General features: G+C 50.6%; 1 protein-coding gene across 1 annotated transcript; it reads left to right on the top strand.

The window, feature by feature from the left end:
* Nucleotides 1–3458: 3458 nt before the first annotated feature.
* Nucleotides 3459–7452, top strand: DLX6 (distal-less homeobox 6). The gene is made up of 4 exons (XM_007450800.1): nt 3459–3639; nt 3727–3960; nt 5205–5398; nt 7201–7452. The coding sequence occupies exons 1-4, from the start codon at nt 3459–3461 to the stop codon at nt 7450–7452; spliced, it is 861 nt and encodes a 286-aa protein (XP_007450862.1).
* The last annotated feature ends 8554 nt before the right edge of the window (nt 7453–16006 follow it).

Here is a 16006-nt window from a genome sequence, read left to right as displayed (position 1 = left end):
TATTCCCAGGACTAGCTGGGAAGCCGGATGCTCAAGCCTGCAGTTTGGATTCTACCCTGCAAGCGCGCGCAGAGACCTCTATCAAGCTGGGAAGGACCCCTCGCCCTCGTTCGCTCCACTCCCCAACCCCTGGCTGTTTGAGCCCATTCTGGGTCGCTCAGCAGGTCTTTACCTTACACAAAAACTGCTGCCTCGGTGCAGCTGCATGCTTGCTCCTCTGGAACACAGTCCTGGGATTTTATCCTCTATCTAATGGGGGAGGGATGAGAGCCCTGTAACTACTACTCGGACGATTCCCGCCCTCCGGGCTTCCTTGGGTATTAAGCAAACAAGAAAAAAAGAAAAAGAAAAAACAACAACAACAACTTTGCAAATAGAGGCTGCTACGGCCTGGATCTGGTGCTCAGTGCAGGGACCTTCCCGGGCCCGGCCACAACTCGCCCCACTCGGGGTGAGGCCAGAGTCGGGGAAGTCGACGAGGAAATCAGTGCACCTGCGAGCAGAAAGAAACACACATGTACGGAGGCGGGGGCGAGGGGGGCCTTCACCGTGTTAACAGCAAGCTGCAGGGGATAAAGCAATAAAACTGCCACGTCTACCTGCTGGCTCTGAGGACATTACAAACAAACTCGGCGCGCAGCCCGGGTGCACCGAGAGCACGCCAGCGGAGGGGGGGGAACCTTCTCTTTTCCTGACTTTCCCTTCTCCACCCCCACCACACCCCCAGATACACACCCTACACACATCTCCCCCTTACCCAGCCCACCTTTCATTTTCCTTGAAGCCTTTTTTGTTGTTGTTTTAATTCACTGCCGATTTGTAAACGCATGGATCGGGTTACTGGTTCGCGTGTTAAAGTGCACCTCTTGTTAAAAGGAGGGGAACAAGGCACACCACTTAAAAATGAATTCAGAGTTACTGAACCGGCTCCCGAGGCTCAAAAAGTTAAGCGCGGCAGGCTAGGAAAGGGAGGGGGAGAGGGGAGTAAACGCTGCTGCCCGGGGAACCCTGGAGAAAACCCACGGGCAGCGAGTTTCAGGTCGTCTGATAAAATGGAGGAAGGAAGGAAGGAAAAAGAAAAAGGCAAACTAGTCTAGCCACGCTTTGAGACCCGGGGCTGGGAGCTGGGAAAATCAATTAGCATAAGCTGCTATCGCTCCGCGCAACTTGTGAATAGAGTCCGAGCTGCCTATCTGCAGTCACCTTTTCTGAAGTTACGGGGGCAAGCGGCACCACTAAATTCTCCATTTCTCAGCTTCCTTGGATCACACATCCTATGGAGTCCAAGCAAATAGGGTGCAAAGAAGGCCCCCGTAGTTTTCCCAAAGGGAGACCCACACTCGTCCCCGCAACCTCTAGACACTTTGGCCCGGAGTTGTTAGATTGTACATTTCTCGGTGTGGCCAAAGGCTCGCGGCTTAGATCTATTTGCAGACTGAAAGCTGGCGCCGAGCCCATGGGGGTCTGCATACCTTGCCCCCCCCCCCGTCCTGGTCCATTGGCAGTGCCGACTCCCGGAGCATCCCCGCAGTCCCAGGTCGGGGACCCGGGCTCGGCCCGGCCAGCCCTCCTCGGCGCCAGGTCCCCAGTCCAGCTCTCCTACCGGGTGGCTGGGCCTGAGCGGCACGCTGGGGCTCCTCCGTCTCGGCTCGGCTGCCTCGACCTGAGTGGGTCTGGAGACCAGAGGGAGAAAGGCTAGATCCGCAGCCCTGGGCGGCTCCAAACTTAATGTCTTTCCCCAGTCCATCTTTGAAAGAGAAGTGGTTCTACCACCTGGATGTGCGGATATAAATCCCCTTGCAAATAATAAATGGATTAATAATAACAAGGTATGAAGTTCTTTTTATAGAAAAAAAAGGAGAGAATTGAAACTAAATGCGGCAGTTAGACAACCATTTTGATAAGAGGATAATTGAGGCGACACTGGTGTATAATTAGAGGATAATTTATGCTATATCCACTTTTATTCCACCTCCCAAAATAAACCCAGTCCATAATCATTACAGGCAAATTGTTCTGAATTTTATAGCAGCAATTTGAACAAAGTACTGCAGTTAATCATGGGAGATTTTTGTGTATTCCTGATTAGAACTCTAATTGCCTCCTTCCAGAAAGTAAAAATAACTGTAAAACGACTCTATTTTTATCATTAACAATGTTGACAATAAAATAAAATCAATTGGAATTGTAATCGAGAGACAAATTTAGGACGAAGGCACTTTTACTTGGGTAGTTTATATTGTAATCAAGATTTGCCAGACCACTAACCGCATGTATCATTTGCATATATTTGAAAGCATTACAGTAGCTTCTGTTTTCAATAGGAAAAAATGCATTACTGTCAGTCCTCCAACGATTTGCTTTTAGAACAAGCTGCTGCGTTCTGGGGAAAAAAAGATTTCTCCCCCCCCTTTTTTTGTTCACTATATAAGAAATAACGACCTGAAACGGCAGAAACCTCGCCAGAATAGGGTCTGATTTTTCTTTTTCTTTACTACCCCCCCATGGGGTGCGGCCCAGGTGTGGGGGGCTCTTCTTCCCTCTGTGGTTTCAATAAAGTACGTCTAGAAAAATCCACGGTGACAGGGCGCTCCCGCGGGACTGCAGTGGAACTGGGGGCGGGGGGAGGAGGTCAAGGGAGAGTGCCCTGCTTTAAATGCGGAGGACACTGCTTCTGAGCACAGGCAGCCTACTAGGGTGCAAGGGGACTGAAAGAGAGCAGCCCTCTGCCAGGCTGTTCCAGGGCTGCGGTATTGGGAACTGAGGCTCCGGGTTTGGGGGCTCGAGCTGCGGCGGGAGGCGTCGGCGACAGGCCGGGCGGAGGCACCTCCCTCCCCGGAGGCCCTGTGCGCGGAGCTGAGCGGCCCCCGGCTGCAGCTCGGGGCTTGGATTGGAGTTGCCGAAGGTAGGCGAAGAACTCGGCGAGCCGCGCACACACCAGTGGAAGCCGTGCGCCGGTGACGTCAGGGGGCGACTGACCAATGGGGAGGCGCTGCCCTTTGGAGACAAACCGTTCGACTCGTGGCGTCTGCATCAAGTCTGAAAGCAGACGCGCAACTTTCGCAGAATCCACCTTAAAATCTCTGCCTTAAACTGCACCAGCCCCCAAAAAATCCAAGGGGGGAAAAGAAGGGGGGAGAGCAGATTCCCCCCTCCCCCCTCTCCTCTCCCATCCCTCCCCCTTCCTCCTCCCTTTGAGTTAACAAGGCCCCGCTCACTATATCTCTTTATATTAAATATATATATATATATTAGAGAAGAGCGAAGGAGAGGGAGAACCACCTCCGCCCCCTCTCTCTCTTTTTTAAAATTTTTATTATCATTATTATTTTTTTATTTTATTTTTTTTGCAAGGATCCCAAGAGCTAAGGTGGCTGCAGAGGGGAGAGCGGCGCGAGCCAAGTGGGGGAGGGTGGAGGAAACCCGGGAGAAGGCTTTCTCCAGCCCCCAAAGTTTTGATGATGACCATGACTACGATGGCTGACGGCTTGGAAGGCCAGGACTCGTCCAAATCCGCCTTCATGGAGTTCGGGCAACAACAGCAGCAGCAACAGCAGCAGCAGCAGCAGCAGCAGCAGCAACAGCAGCAGCAGCAGCAGCCGCCGCCGCCGCCGCCGCCGCTGCATGAACCTCTGCACCGCGGCTGCCCCCCGCGTGCAGCGCACCCAGAGGCTGGCGAGCGGGCGGCCCGAGCGGCAGGCGGAGGCAGCAGTGGCGGCGGCGGAGACCCCGCTCCCGCCGGCCCCGCCCCGCAGCTGGGCCGCCCGGCGGCGGCCGGCTCGCACCACCACCACCACCAGCACCACCACCACGGCTCGCCCTACGCATCGGGCGGCGGCAACTCCTACAACCACCGCTCGCTCGCCGCCTACCCCTACATGAGCCACTCGCAGCACAGCCCTTACCTCCAGTCCTACCACAACAGCAGCGCGGCCGCCCAGACGCGAGGGGACGACACAGGTGAGAGGCCGCTGGGGCAGCTCGCTTCTCCCGCCTCCCGGCTGCCCCCTACCCCGCCCGCCCCGTTTACTTCCTCAACGCCGGGGCCTCCGCTGGCCCCCCTCCCCCAGGCGGCCCGGCGCGCCCCCGGCCAGGCCTCGTGCGCGGCCGCTCTCCTGGCGCCGGCCTGCCGGCCTCGCCCGGCCGGGCCCCTTCCCGCAGCCGCGGACCCTCAGCTTCCTCGAGGCTGGACCCGTCTCGCTCCCTCGTCTCTGGCGCGCCGCTCGGGCCGCGCCTCCGGCTCGGCGCGGGCTTCGCTCGACCTCTTGGTCCGCACTGCGCTCTCCAGCCCGCTGGGTCCGTGCGCCCTTTGCCTCCCTCCTCCCCTCCGGGTTGTGAACCGCGTTTGGCAGGACTGGGGACATATCTGGGCCGGAACTGGGGAACGTGTTTTGCTCCCCAGCCTAATCTGGGCGGCCAGTGGCCTACTTTGCGTGAGGCGCCCGGTGCGCTTCGGTGACCCGGGGAGAAGCTGGCGTGGCCTCCGGCTCTGGTTATGCTGGTGACAACTGGGCTCTTTCCCGCAGGCTTTGAGGTGTCCCCCACACCCACCCCTAACTGGGCCCCCTCCCTTGGGTTTTCGATACACTGTTGGCTGCTCCTTTGTTCGTGGAGGTGAAGCCCAGGGCTCAGCACCCTTGGGGGACAAAGTTGCTGCGTGAGGCTCAGCCTGCTCGGGTGCTGGTCTGAGCGGCTCGTTGTGTTTTGTTTGGGGTTTTGGTCCCTCTCAGCAGAATCATTTTTGAACACACCGAGGGATCTTGATGCACCGGGCTTGGAGCTAGTGACATCATGCCAACTGGCCGCAAAATCACTAGGGTGGCTCAAGCACACCTTAGGGCACTGTTAAGCCAGGCTGAGGGGCCCCGCTCCGCAGAGAGAGCAGTCGCCCAGCGGCGCCGTGCGCCCCAGAGAGCGGCTGGCGCCGCCTCCGCTGCGGCAGAGCTAGGCTGTTTGCCCCGGGGCCCAGGGCGCTCCCTCTGTACGGCCACCGCGCATTATGAGAGACAGAGTCAGGGTCGGAAAGAGGCTTTTGCAGCCGCTGGGAGCACCCGGGCACTGTGAACTCAGGTCAGGGTGGCGTGGGCACGCTTCGAGGAAACCCTTATTGGCTTTGGGAAGACTCAGCGCAGGCCAGGCCAAGCTCAGGGAGACTGCAGCAGTAGCCTCACGGGTGACTGCTCCTCTGTATCCTTTGTTTGCAGATCAACAAAAAACCACAGTGATTGAAAACGGGGAAATCAGGTTCAATGGAAAAGGGAAAAAGATTCGGAAACCTCGGACCATTTATTCCAGCCTGCAGCTCCAGGCTTTAAACCATCGCTTTCAGCAGACTCAGTACCTGGCCCTTCCCGAGAGAGCTGAACTGGCAGCTTCCTTAGGACTGACACAAACACAGGTAATTCCCGAGAAGCCCGAGTATTCCTGAAATGCTGACCCCACTTTCAGATTGGGCAGGGAGCACATCAGGAGGAACTCTTGGCCTAGTCAACCAAGGATGGAAGGAGCTTAATGACAAATGCCTTTGCTTCAGTTACGCATTTTCCCGGGACAACACAGTTTGGAATAAATGACCTGGTGTTGAATACTGGATTGGATTTGCACATCCTCCCAACCCTCGACGACCCCACCCCAGCCTAGTGTCCTTTGGCGACCAAACTGATAGTTTAATCGAGTCCTATTCCAGAGTAGAACAACACAAAAGAGAACAAGCAGGAGAAAGAGAAAAAGATGTTCAGACTAGGAGACAGAATAAGACCCATGTTTCTTAAGGATCTTTTTGTGGGCCCTGGGACTTAAGGATTTCAACTCATTGGCATTGAAAGAATTACGAAGTGAAAGGGGGGGGGGTGTTAGCCAGACAGGCATAGGTTCCAATAGGATTCAGTAAGGGGACCAAGGTGCAAACTGTTCATCCTAGGATGCGTGAGGTGAGTTTTTCTGAAAATTGCCATAAACTCAGTGGTTAAATCGTCCTGGTTGACTGGTTGATGCAGGCTAAGGTACCTCCCTGGATCACAGAACTTGGGAGCAATGGCAGAGCTGGAGATCAAAGAGAAACGTGCCCAAATTACAGCAGGTGAAGCCTCAGTTAAGTACAGTTGCTGAAGTTCTCCTGTCCTACTAATTTGAAAGACATATGGGGCATTTCAGACTTCACAGGAAGAGGTTTAGGCAGGTGTATTAGGACCCTGGTCATAAAGCCAGGCTGCAGTCACCTGTGGTTTTTGTCCTTGTCGATTAACTTAGCTGCATGGGGTGGTAGGCCTCATCTGAAATGGGTGATCTTCAGCAAGGGGACTTCAGGTTTTATGAGACTCTTGCTGGGGAGTGATTCTGTGGTGCTTTAGAACAGATGCTCCTCAAGCTCTTCTTTTCAATTCAGCCTGCTTTCTCTTGCCATGTTGACACTGGAACTATGTATGAAGGGATTCCTGCTACTCAGTAACTTGTATTCCTCTTGGAAAAGCAGACTCCTAAGGCTAAGTAATTTTAAAGGTAAAGGAAGCTGTACCATAGAATGTCCTTTTTCAAATACAGTAGATCTGGGATGTTAGCTTAGATATGCTCCCATCTTAGATTCCTGGTTCGCATTTAACTTTCCGGAGCCCTTTGACTTTTAGTGACTGCACTAACAATCATGACCACAGTTTGAGCAACATACAAAGTAGGGAACGAGTGAGGCACAGTCCCTAATCCCTGCAGGATTATGTCAGAAGAAAGATGCTCCATGTACAGTCTGTGGCATATGCAGTATATGCATAGGTATAGTCAAGGCATTTGGTTATAAATGTACAGGCTTTCATCTGTTCTTAGTCATTTGCTCACAGTACATGCAGAGATGCCAGACTATTTGAGGAAGTGCATTCAGTTGGCTTTCCGTTTAAAACTACTCCTTTAGACTTTGAACCCAGCTATTTCAGTCGCCTTTATTCTTGTTTTATTCTTATTTATGCTGTTGTTTCAAACCGAGGCTTGCATCTAACTGAAGAGTTACAATGACTTTAGGTATCCGGACAAGATACCAAGTAAATGGCGGGGGTGGGGTGGGGTAGGGGAGAGGGGAGCGGCTAGAAAGAGGTGGAGGAAGGCGGGGTCTTGAGGGCTTGGCGTTTGCGGGTTTGTTTTTTTTTTCTCCCAGCTATAGGCACTGGTTCAATGTTTTTCGGGCCTAATGATCACTGCTGCGTTTCGTTCCAGGTGAAGATATGGTTTCAGAACAAACGCTCTAAGTTTAAGAAACTGCTGAAGCAGGGCAGTAACCCGCATGAGAGCGACCCTCTCCCGGGCTCAGCGGCCCTGTCGCCGCGCTCGCCGGCGCTGCCTCCGGTGTGGGACGTTTCCGCCTCGGCCAAGGGCGTCAGTATGCCCCCCAACAGCTACATGCCCGGCTATTCGCATTGGTACTCCTCTCCACACCAGGACACGATGCAGAGACCACAGATGATGTGAGTTATCCGAGGGAAATCGATACCCTAGGGAAACGTCTGAACAAGGCAAGGAGGATCCGGGACCTGCTTGCATCTGCCAAACCGAGCCAAGGAGCAGGCTTGGGAGGACTCTTATGTGTGGCCAGACCGTCTGGGTGCTTGCTCCCTCTCTCTCTCCTCTCCCTTCCCCTCAGCCTCTCTCTGTCTCTCTCTCTCTCACTCTCTTCCTTTTTTTGCCTCCCTCCTTCCTTCCTTCCCACGTTTTTTTTTTTCATTTCCTTTCTTCATCTGCCTTTTCCCTTGAGCAGCCTCAGTAATTGATTTTGCGTCTTAGAGAGAGAGGAGAGATAGAGGTAGAGAGAGGGTGGGGGGGGGCTGGTTTCTATGCCAGCACTCCTGAAACCTCTCACTGTAAGGATATTTTTCCTTACCCCTTGGGATCCAGGCTCTGAGCCTCTTTTTCTCTTTGGGAGTATATCCATCAAAAGGACTTTTTTTAACAGACATTTTCCCCCACCAGAAGAATCTGCGCAAACATGGCAGCGTTTTTACTTGTTTAATGAGCTTAAGACATTACATGATGAAAGAGAAGCATTTCGGACTCCTGCATTTTTATTTACAATCCCAGACTGACGAAAGAAAGAAAGAACGAAAGAAAGAAAAAAAGAAAGAAAGAAAAAAGAAAGAGAGAAAGAAAGAGGGAGGGAGGAAGGAAGGAAGGAAGGAAAGTAAAAAGAAACCCTCACATAACAGCCCTACTCTAAGGAACAATCAGCCGTAAGATTAGAACGTTGCCACAGAGGGAACGCTGCATGTTTTATCAAAATGCAATGAGCAAGAATGATGATTTAAACAAAACAAAACAAAACCACTTTTCCCCCACCCCTACCCCCAAACCCTGAACTGGAATCAGGAAAGACAGAGGAAACAACCAAAATCACCATTCTATTGCTTTGACATCTTTACTAGGTGAATTGGTGGCATTCACTAAGCTAATAGGGACATTTATATCAAGAAACATTTCTGTATATATTGTTGAATTTTAGTTGTACATATACTTTGTATGTTTTTGTCTTCTTTCATATATGGAGTAAAAGCCACAAAACGCTGGGAGTGTCCTGTATATTTCTCTCTGTGTGTCTCTATCTCACCACCCCCTCCTCCCTCCCTCCCAGTATATTTTCTATCACTCTTAAAAGAATTCCTATTTCCTAATATGGGAAACCCTATATATAAACATCAAATGCCTGCAAAGATAGCAGTTTGCAGCACTAGCCTTTGTCTTAAGTACTTTAACATTAACCATGGATGTTTTCTCAGCTTCCTTTATATATTATATTTTTATTGTAATTTCTACATATTTATCTATTTTAAAAAATCATTAGAATGATCTAACCCCAGGTTAACCTCTAGACATCCAATAGTTTCCAGTGCTGACACTGAGTATTCTCCTTTCCCTTTTCTTAGCCAAAATAATACAGCTGTATTTGTCTTTGTTTGGAAGCAGCTTTTTTTTTAACAGAAAAAAAAGAGGAAAGAATAAAAGAAAAAAACAGAAAGTAAATGCACAGTTATGACTACTTCATGTTTACAACGCTTTGCAAGCTAGCTAGATAGGAAAATACACGATCCTGGAAGAAATACATCCTTCCGATCTTGTGGAAAGCACAGAAATAATGAAAATGAAAAGTCCTTTCGTCACACAAGCAGGAAGCCCCATACTGCGAGAATTAATGGCTACAGACCTGGGCATCCTTCAAATTATGAACCTTGAAACCACTGAGCCATTTATCAGAAGTCAATAGAGATACTCAGAGTGCTCCATATAATGACAGCGACATACAGTCGTGCAAAAGGACAGTCACTATAATTAGACACAAAGCAAAGACTACTTACCAATATACCCGTTCCTTTTTTTGTTGAGCAACTTCCACGCTCAGTCAGTCTTCAGAATGGTTTAAAACCGATCAGTCTTGTCATTTTCTAGCATTCGTATTGTTACATTAGGAAAAATGTTTTCTTTTCTTTTTTCCCCCTTCCTACTGTGAAACTTTGGGTTCGTAGCTCCCCAGGATCAATTCTGAACAAAGCCTCCAGCTGCAGTGCCATCCAATTTGAAGCAGACATTGGGGACAATTTAAGGTTTTTATCCACAAGAAGGTTTTTTTCCATTCTCTTAAATGCAGCCATAATTAGAGTAATTTTTCATGTAGCCCGCTGATTACAGCGTTTTTACCGTCAAAGATAATTACCTGTAATTTTCTTCCACTTTTAATACTAAAAAGCCATCTTTATTTAGATTCAGGAACAGGAAAGGCGAAACAAAAGAGGGAAATTATTCTGTTATTCATACACAAATTGCAGAGACGTAGGACCTAAAATTGAAAATTAACCAAAATTATAATGCTGAAAAGAATGGAAGAGGCTGCAGAAATACAGCTGGTAGTGGGGCTTTGCTGAATTATTCAAATTACGTTAGAGAGAAAGCTACCATACATCGAAACCAACACTAATTTTTCTTTAAAAAAAAAATTCACCAGACACATGCCAAACCACTGTGAGTGCATGGAATTCTGAAACCCAGAAAATGCATTTTAACGCATTGGAGGTGTTATCATGTTGCTCCTGTCTCGTTCTTTCTACCTCTTAATATGAGTTTAATTAAACAGGAAGTTCTACCAAGGGGTCCTCCCCAGAACTGGCTTTGGAATTGGGCTTCCTCTGGGTCCTCTGAACCTCAAGGGTTAACATTTTCTCTCTTTAGAATGTACTGACCCCATAGTAAAGTGATTCCCCAGAGAAGGGTTGGTAGGAGGGGCGTAGGCGAAGGCAGCGCCCAGTCTCGGTGCCTACTACGCCTCCCCACGTTCGAACTTCCCCGGAGTTCGAGTTCTAGAACCTCGTTCTGACCATATTTTCCAAGTAAAAAAAAGAACAGTAGCTGCATGGGTGGTGAGGGTGAAGGGGAAATTTTCTTCTCGGCGCCAATAAGCATTTCATTATCTTTTGACAAAATTTCGTCCAAAGGTTGCCGCTGGAGAAAGACTTTTCTGCATTGGGGTGAGGGAACCAAAGATTTCTCAGGCTCCTGCACTTAACATCTCTAGCTGCTTCCAGCATCTACTGGGTCAGGAAACAGCGTCATCTATAGATAGAACTGCACCGCTTCTTGCGAGGGTCTTCCTCGGGTGCATTCCTAAATCAAACTGGTTCCCTGGCTCCGCAGCTCGGCTCTGCGTCTCAGCCAATCGTGCCCCTCCAACCCCAAGGTCGCGGCGTTTGGGCCTCGTGGGCAACAGCTCTACAATCGGCATCCCACCCCTTCCCCCTCCCCCCACCCCCAGCTTGAGGCAGAAGCACCGCAAAGCAGCCCTAAAGGGTTTCAGAGGCCAGTTATTCCGGAAACTTTCTCCCAAATGGAGGAAGGCGTCAAAGGGGCTATAAAGTCGAGAGATTCAGACTACACCTGCCGTTGCCGATGTCCGCATACCCGTGATGCTAAAGGAGCACTTGTTGCGCGAACTCCGTTTGCTCTCTCAACGCCCCCAAACTTAAAATCATCGCCACATGTAAAGACCTCAATGGATTCGTCTAGGACTAGCTTTGAGTAACAACTTTTCAAATATATTTTAGATTGGAATCTCCAGAAGATTCCCTCCATACCTCACAGAAACCCGGTCCATTTCCCAGTCTCTAGTCACAAGCTGCACCAAATATCAACAGCACAGAAAGCAAGAAAGACAATCGAGTTCTTAAGGATCCCATTCTCACCCAAATCCTTTTACTCACCAGAACGACCACCCTTCTTCTACTGTTAAGGGGGATAAAAGGTCAGAATTCTAAAACATCTCTAAAGCAAAGTTGCAGTCCATAATAAATCACAGCAGCACCACATATAGCTTGGAAAGTGTGAGAAGAGAAATATGAACTGTGTCTTGAAGTATGCAAGAAATAAAAACTTACCCCCAGTGAATATCTCTTAAGCAGTAATCAGGGTCTAGAAATCTATACTGAACAGAAGCAGAGGAGAATATTTTTCTGAGTCTCAGGGCAGAAGCTCTTTCTCTATATTCTTGGTTGAGTGAGCACATCCAGGTGTGAAATTGTTTGCACACCCCAGCACCTCTTATATTGCCAGCAAAATTAGCTGTTATTACTGTCACTGTTTAGTGATGGTTAGCGTGATACAAAAAAAAGAAAACTGCTGTAATCAAGACCTGGCGCATCTTTGCAAATTACAGATAATTGTAAACGTCCAGATTATGATAATAGCATCCTAATCCAGCCTGCAATATAATTATTACAGAGTGTTACATCTGAAACTGTCCAGTAGGGCTAATTCAGCCATTATTTAGACCCTATTTTTGCACGGCAAATGGGTTGCTGAGTTGAAAATGTACGATTGTAATTTCACAGGGCACTCAATGAGTAATGGTATAGGAAGAGGAAAATACAAAAGTGAAATGTGAACAGTAGCGATCAAATCAAACCCTGAAGGACAAAAGACTGTTTGATTCATATGGAAAAAGAAGAGCGGGAATTAAGAAAATAGCAGATCAGTGGTCTGAAGCATTACGTGTCCAAATCTTCAATATGTGTAAGGCTGATGTGTTTGCAAGGGCTTCTACATCTGCTGCTGCCTGGAGTCTGAAATAATTTTTCTTTTTCTTTCTTTTTTTTTAAACTTGTCTTTCCCCCCCTTCCCCCTTCTCTCTGCTAAGGCATTATCTTCACTTAAAAACAAACAAAAAAAGTGCCCCTCCCCCAAGCAAAGACCATTTGTCAATTTCACCATTGTTTCCATCAAGGCAGCCTCAGAATGTGCCTGTCATTTGTTTATGAACATTTTTAAAAATGAATTTGCAATCTCTCTTGTCATCAGAGTAAAACGCCCTGGGTGTTTGTAAGTGTTCCTAAGCTTCATCTCCATTCTCTTTCACTGGGAACAAGTCACTGAGAGTTCTAAAGGATATTAGCAGAAAATGTATTAATTGCTGCTAATTAAATAAAACCGGCTGGGAAGCTGTCTCCTCCACTCGGCTTCGCCAGCTGTTGCCTTTAATCCTATCACTGACTTTTATTTATTAACACTCCCCTTCTCATGTAAACCAGTCCAGCTGATTCTTTTGCTACAAGTCACTGATGTACTTCTTTCTGTATTCCAGAAAGTCTGGTGTTTTTGTTAAAGAACTGTCCCTGCCCCAGATATGGTTGTAAAAGAGCAAGGTCAGTCTCCTTAAACTATGGAGGGACTGAGGAGAGAGGGAGTTGGAGAATTACAGCAAGTGAGTCTGGAGAGAGGCTGGGGTGCTGTGCTGGTTCCAGAGTGAAAGCAAACCTTGGGTTCCAGCTGCTGCCTCCTGAGGATGAGGACGATGAACCCCGGCCAGGATGAAACTTCTGGAGTCCAGTTCTGTTTCCTGGTGGGGATGTCCTGGTCGGGGACACCTAAAGCCCACAAATTCCTAGGAGTTCAATTTTCCCACCATGAGCACAGAGAATTTCCTGGGCATCTTTTCCAGCCTGTAGGACAGTGTGTGATGATTCTCCCTCCTCCCACCACCTCACAGACCCTGGAGCTGCCCAGCCAGGGCCACCCTGCAGGGTGGCAAGCAGGCTTACTAGCTCCTGTGAATTTAAGGGCAATAATGAAATGTCCCCTGTTTAGTGACCCCTGTTTATAGATGAAAGTTGAGTCCATATCCTGCCTCTTCCCCCGCCCTCTTTCCCATCTTGCAAATGACAAACGGCAGAAATAGTCCTTGAATGACAACAAGCTTCCAGTGGCTTCTTGTCGCCTTTCCAAGAAAAAAAAATGCTTTAAAATAAATCATAGCTTGGGTACTGTCTACCGCCCTTCACCTCCACCTACTTCTTAAAAAAAAAAGTACACTAGACTGTGCATGGTGGAGATTTGACAAGAGAATCTTCACTGAAACTTGTGTGTGTGTGTGTGTGTGTGTGTGTGTGTGTAGAATGATGTTATGAAGCCATTTTTTCCCCTTCTTGTGGCGAAAGGTCGTAATGTGTGGTATTTCACGGTTTTATATAAATTTTGGTTTAGGATGTGGAACAGACTCAATAATACGTGCGTTTTTGGCAAAGAGACTCCTTCGGATCCCCATAAATCAGAAGTAAATACGGAGTCCCAGCGAACAAAAGAGCAGAAACAATGGCTGCAAATCAGGACTCTCTTCTCTTTTAAAGAGAGATTCATGTAAATTCCCTCGGTTCCTATCTTTACGGTTAGAGCTCGACCTATAAAACAGGTTATTACATTACAGCCGGCAGCCCTGGATGATTGAAAGGGAAGTCTTCCCCCGCCCCTCCGCAGTCGATACTCTTGTGTGTATACTTTCTGCCCTGTACCACAGGGGAACCTAAAGCTTGTCAGATGTAAAAGAAAACGCGGATGCGGCGGGGGTGGGGCGGGGGTGGGGGGGACTGAGCTGCGTAGAAAAATATGTAGCCAATCCCGTATGTGCTACCACTATTTGGGCTGTTTTCGAGGCCCAGAGTTCGCTGGGACCATGGAAAAACCAAGTACAGTGTGCAGCGCTCGCAGGCAACCTGGGAGCGCGAGCCGCAGCGCCCCCTCCCCAACCTCCCGGGAGGCGGGAACCTTCGCCCAGCCGCTGTGGGAGGGGGTGCTTAAGGGCGGAGGACAGGGGTGACCGCAGGCGGATCCGCCGGTGTGGCGCGCTTCCCAGAGGTGCCGGAGGGCGTCTGTCCTCAGGGCGTGCCTCCGGGGAGGGCTCGAGAGCTCGGGGTTGGCGGGATCCCAGCGGCCAGCGGCAGGCGCGCGATCCGAGGGGTTGCGGGACGGGGCGGGGAGGGGGTGACGGTTGGGGAGCCCTAAAGGTCCCTCTCTTAGAATAAAAGGAGGCGCTGGGGGGCGTGAGAGGGGCAAGGGGCAGCGTTCCAGGAGGCATCCCTCGCGCTTAGGGCTGGGGAGCTCTGGAGGCCGAGTGGTGTCAAGGTCGGAGTAAGCTTCAGAGCGCGCTGGGAGGAGCCGAGCACCGCCTGGCCTTGGCGCGCTAAGGGCGACTCCCAGGACGGCGCGGCCAGGACGGCGCGAGCCGTGGGGCGTCCGGTGGGATCAAAGAAGCCAAAGGAGGCCAGCCGGCGCGTCTGGGATTGTGGGATAAGGGGCGGGAGAGAGAGGATTGGCATGGGCGGGGAGATCCCGGCCTAGCCTGTGCCTGTGTCATCGGGGGGTGTGCGTGCGTGTGTCGGGTGTGCGGGTCAACACGCTCCTGCCCGAGGCCGAGACCTGGGTGGATCCGAGTGTGGGTGGACAGGCTCCCGGGTGGGTGCCCCAACCGGAGGGAGAGAGAGGGAGCGAGATCAAGGGCAACGAGGTCTGCGGGTTCCTCTGTGTGTGTGTCTCAGGCCCTGTGGCTCAGCACTGGAGCCGCCTGGCACCCACAGGAATGCGGCTTCTCTCGGCTCCCCAGGCCGCCCCCTGTTCCACAAGGAGGTGGCCGCCAGGAAAAAGGGCGGGGGAGTAAGGGCAGAAATCCGCCTAGCCCAACGCGAGCCTCAAACAAAGGCCAATTTATCTGCTCTTTTACAGGATGGTCCAGGAGGCGGACAGGGCACCAAAGAATCATACTGGGCCTGGCTGCCAGCATGCCCTCGGCCTCCTGGGCTTTGTGAGGTGGTCTGAAGATGGGGATAGGAGCTTGGGAGTATGGGGGGCGCGGTGAAGAAGCCCACGGAAAAGAAAATTAAATCTTGGGGTGAGCTTGACATCTTGGGAGCACTAGACTGAGAGCTTAGCAAGTGGGGACCGGAAGGGGCAGGCAGAGGTCAGGAGAGTGGGGTCGGGCAGACCGGGACTATGCTGGGGAGTGGTACATGTTTATATTAGATATAGAGATAAACAATGGTGAGAAGGAGGGAGGGTGGAAGCCAGGGCAAGGGAGAGGAACATCACACGGATATTTTTAGCCTTTGCTGAGGAGCTGTTATTTTTACATCCTTGGGCGCAGGACTGCAGGGAGTTAAATTCCCCAGGGAGAATCCCCGCGGTGCCAGGGAAAACCCGCTGCAGACTGGTTTGCCAGAATATTTTTGTCCACGGCTCCCGGACCAAGTTTAAAAAAAAAAAAAAAAACCGCGAGAGAGAAGAGGCCGTTGCGAGTGGAAGAAGTGAGGTTAGCACAAGGGAAGGAATCCTGAAACCTAGTCTGTCCGCGCGGCGTCATGCGTGCCCGCGTCGCAACGAGGCTCTGGTGTCCTTAACAACAAGCAGTGTCAAGGCTGGGGGTGGCGGGGTGGTCGTTAAAGAAGAGCTTCCCTCTTCTTTCCGGGAAGAGTCCGAACTCGCGCTTCCCTCCGCTTGACCGCGCCGGCCGATCGGGGCTGGTAGTGAAGGGATCCCCTTTTCAAAGCAGGAAAGAGGAGGGGAGGTGATGGGGACGGCTGGAAAAATATCTGCCCTCTCCACGTGTAGAAAGGTAAAGAGTGTGCTCCAAGCACATTCTTGCCACTCAGGCCCCCAGTGGGTGCGCCCCCTCCAACCTTCGCGAACACGCACCCGGGGGCGGCGAGGGGTTCCAGCGCAGGGGGAA

The sequence above is a fragment of the Lipotes vexillifer genome, unplaced genomic scaffold (genome assembly GCF_000442215.2).
Source record: "Lipotes vexillifer unplaced genomic scaffold, Lipotes_vexillifer_v1.1 scaffold107, whole genome shotgun sequence".
NCBI classification, from domain to species: Eukaryota; Metazoa; Chordata; class Mammalia; order Artiodactyla; family Lipotidae; genus Lipotes; species Lipotes vexillifer.
This window is presented reverse-complemented; position numbering and strand designations above follow the sequence as displayed.

What these genes read in the sequence shown, in the direction of transcription:
- DLX6 (XM_007450800.1), top strand. Translation starts at nt 3,459, where the DNA reads ATGATGACCATGACTACGATGGCTGACGGCTTGGAAGGCCAGGACTCG. An exon ending in GACGCGAGGGGACGACACAG is followed by an intron (nt 3,961 to 5,204) that starts GTGAGAGGCCGC and finishes CTTTGTTTGCAG; the next exon opens with ATCAACAAAAAACCACAGTG. An exon ending in TAGGACTGACACAAACACAG is followed by an intron (nt 5,399 to 7,200) that starts GTAATTCCCGAG and finishes GTTTCGTTCCAG; the next exon opens with GTGAAGATATGGTTTCAGAA.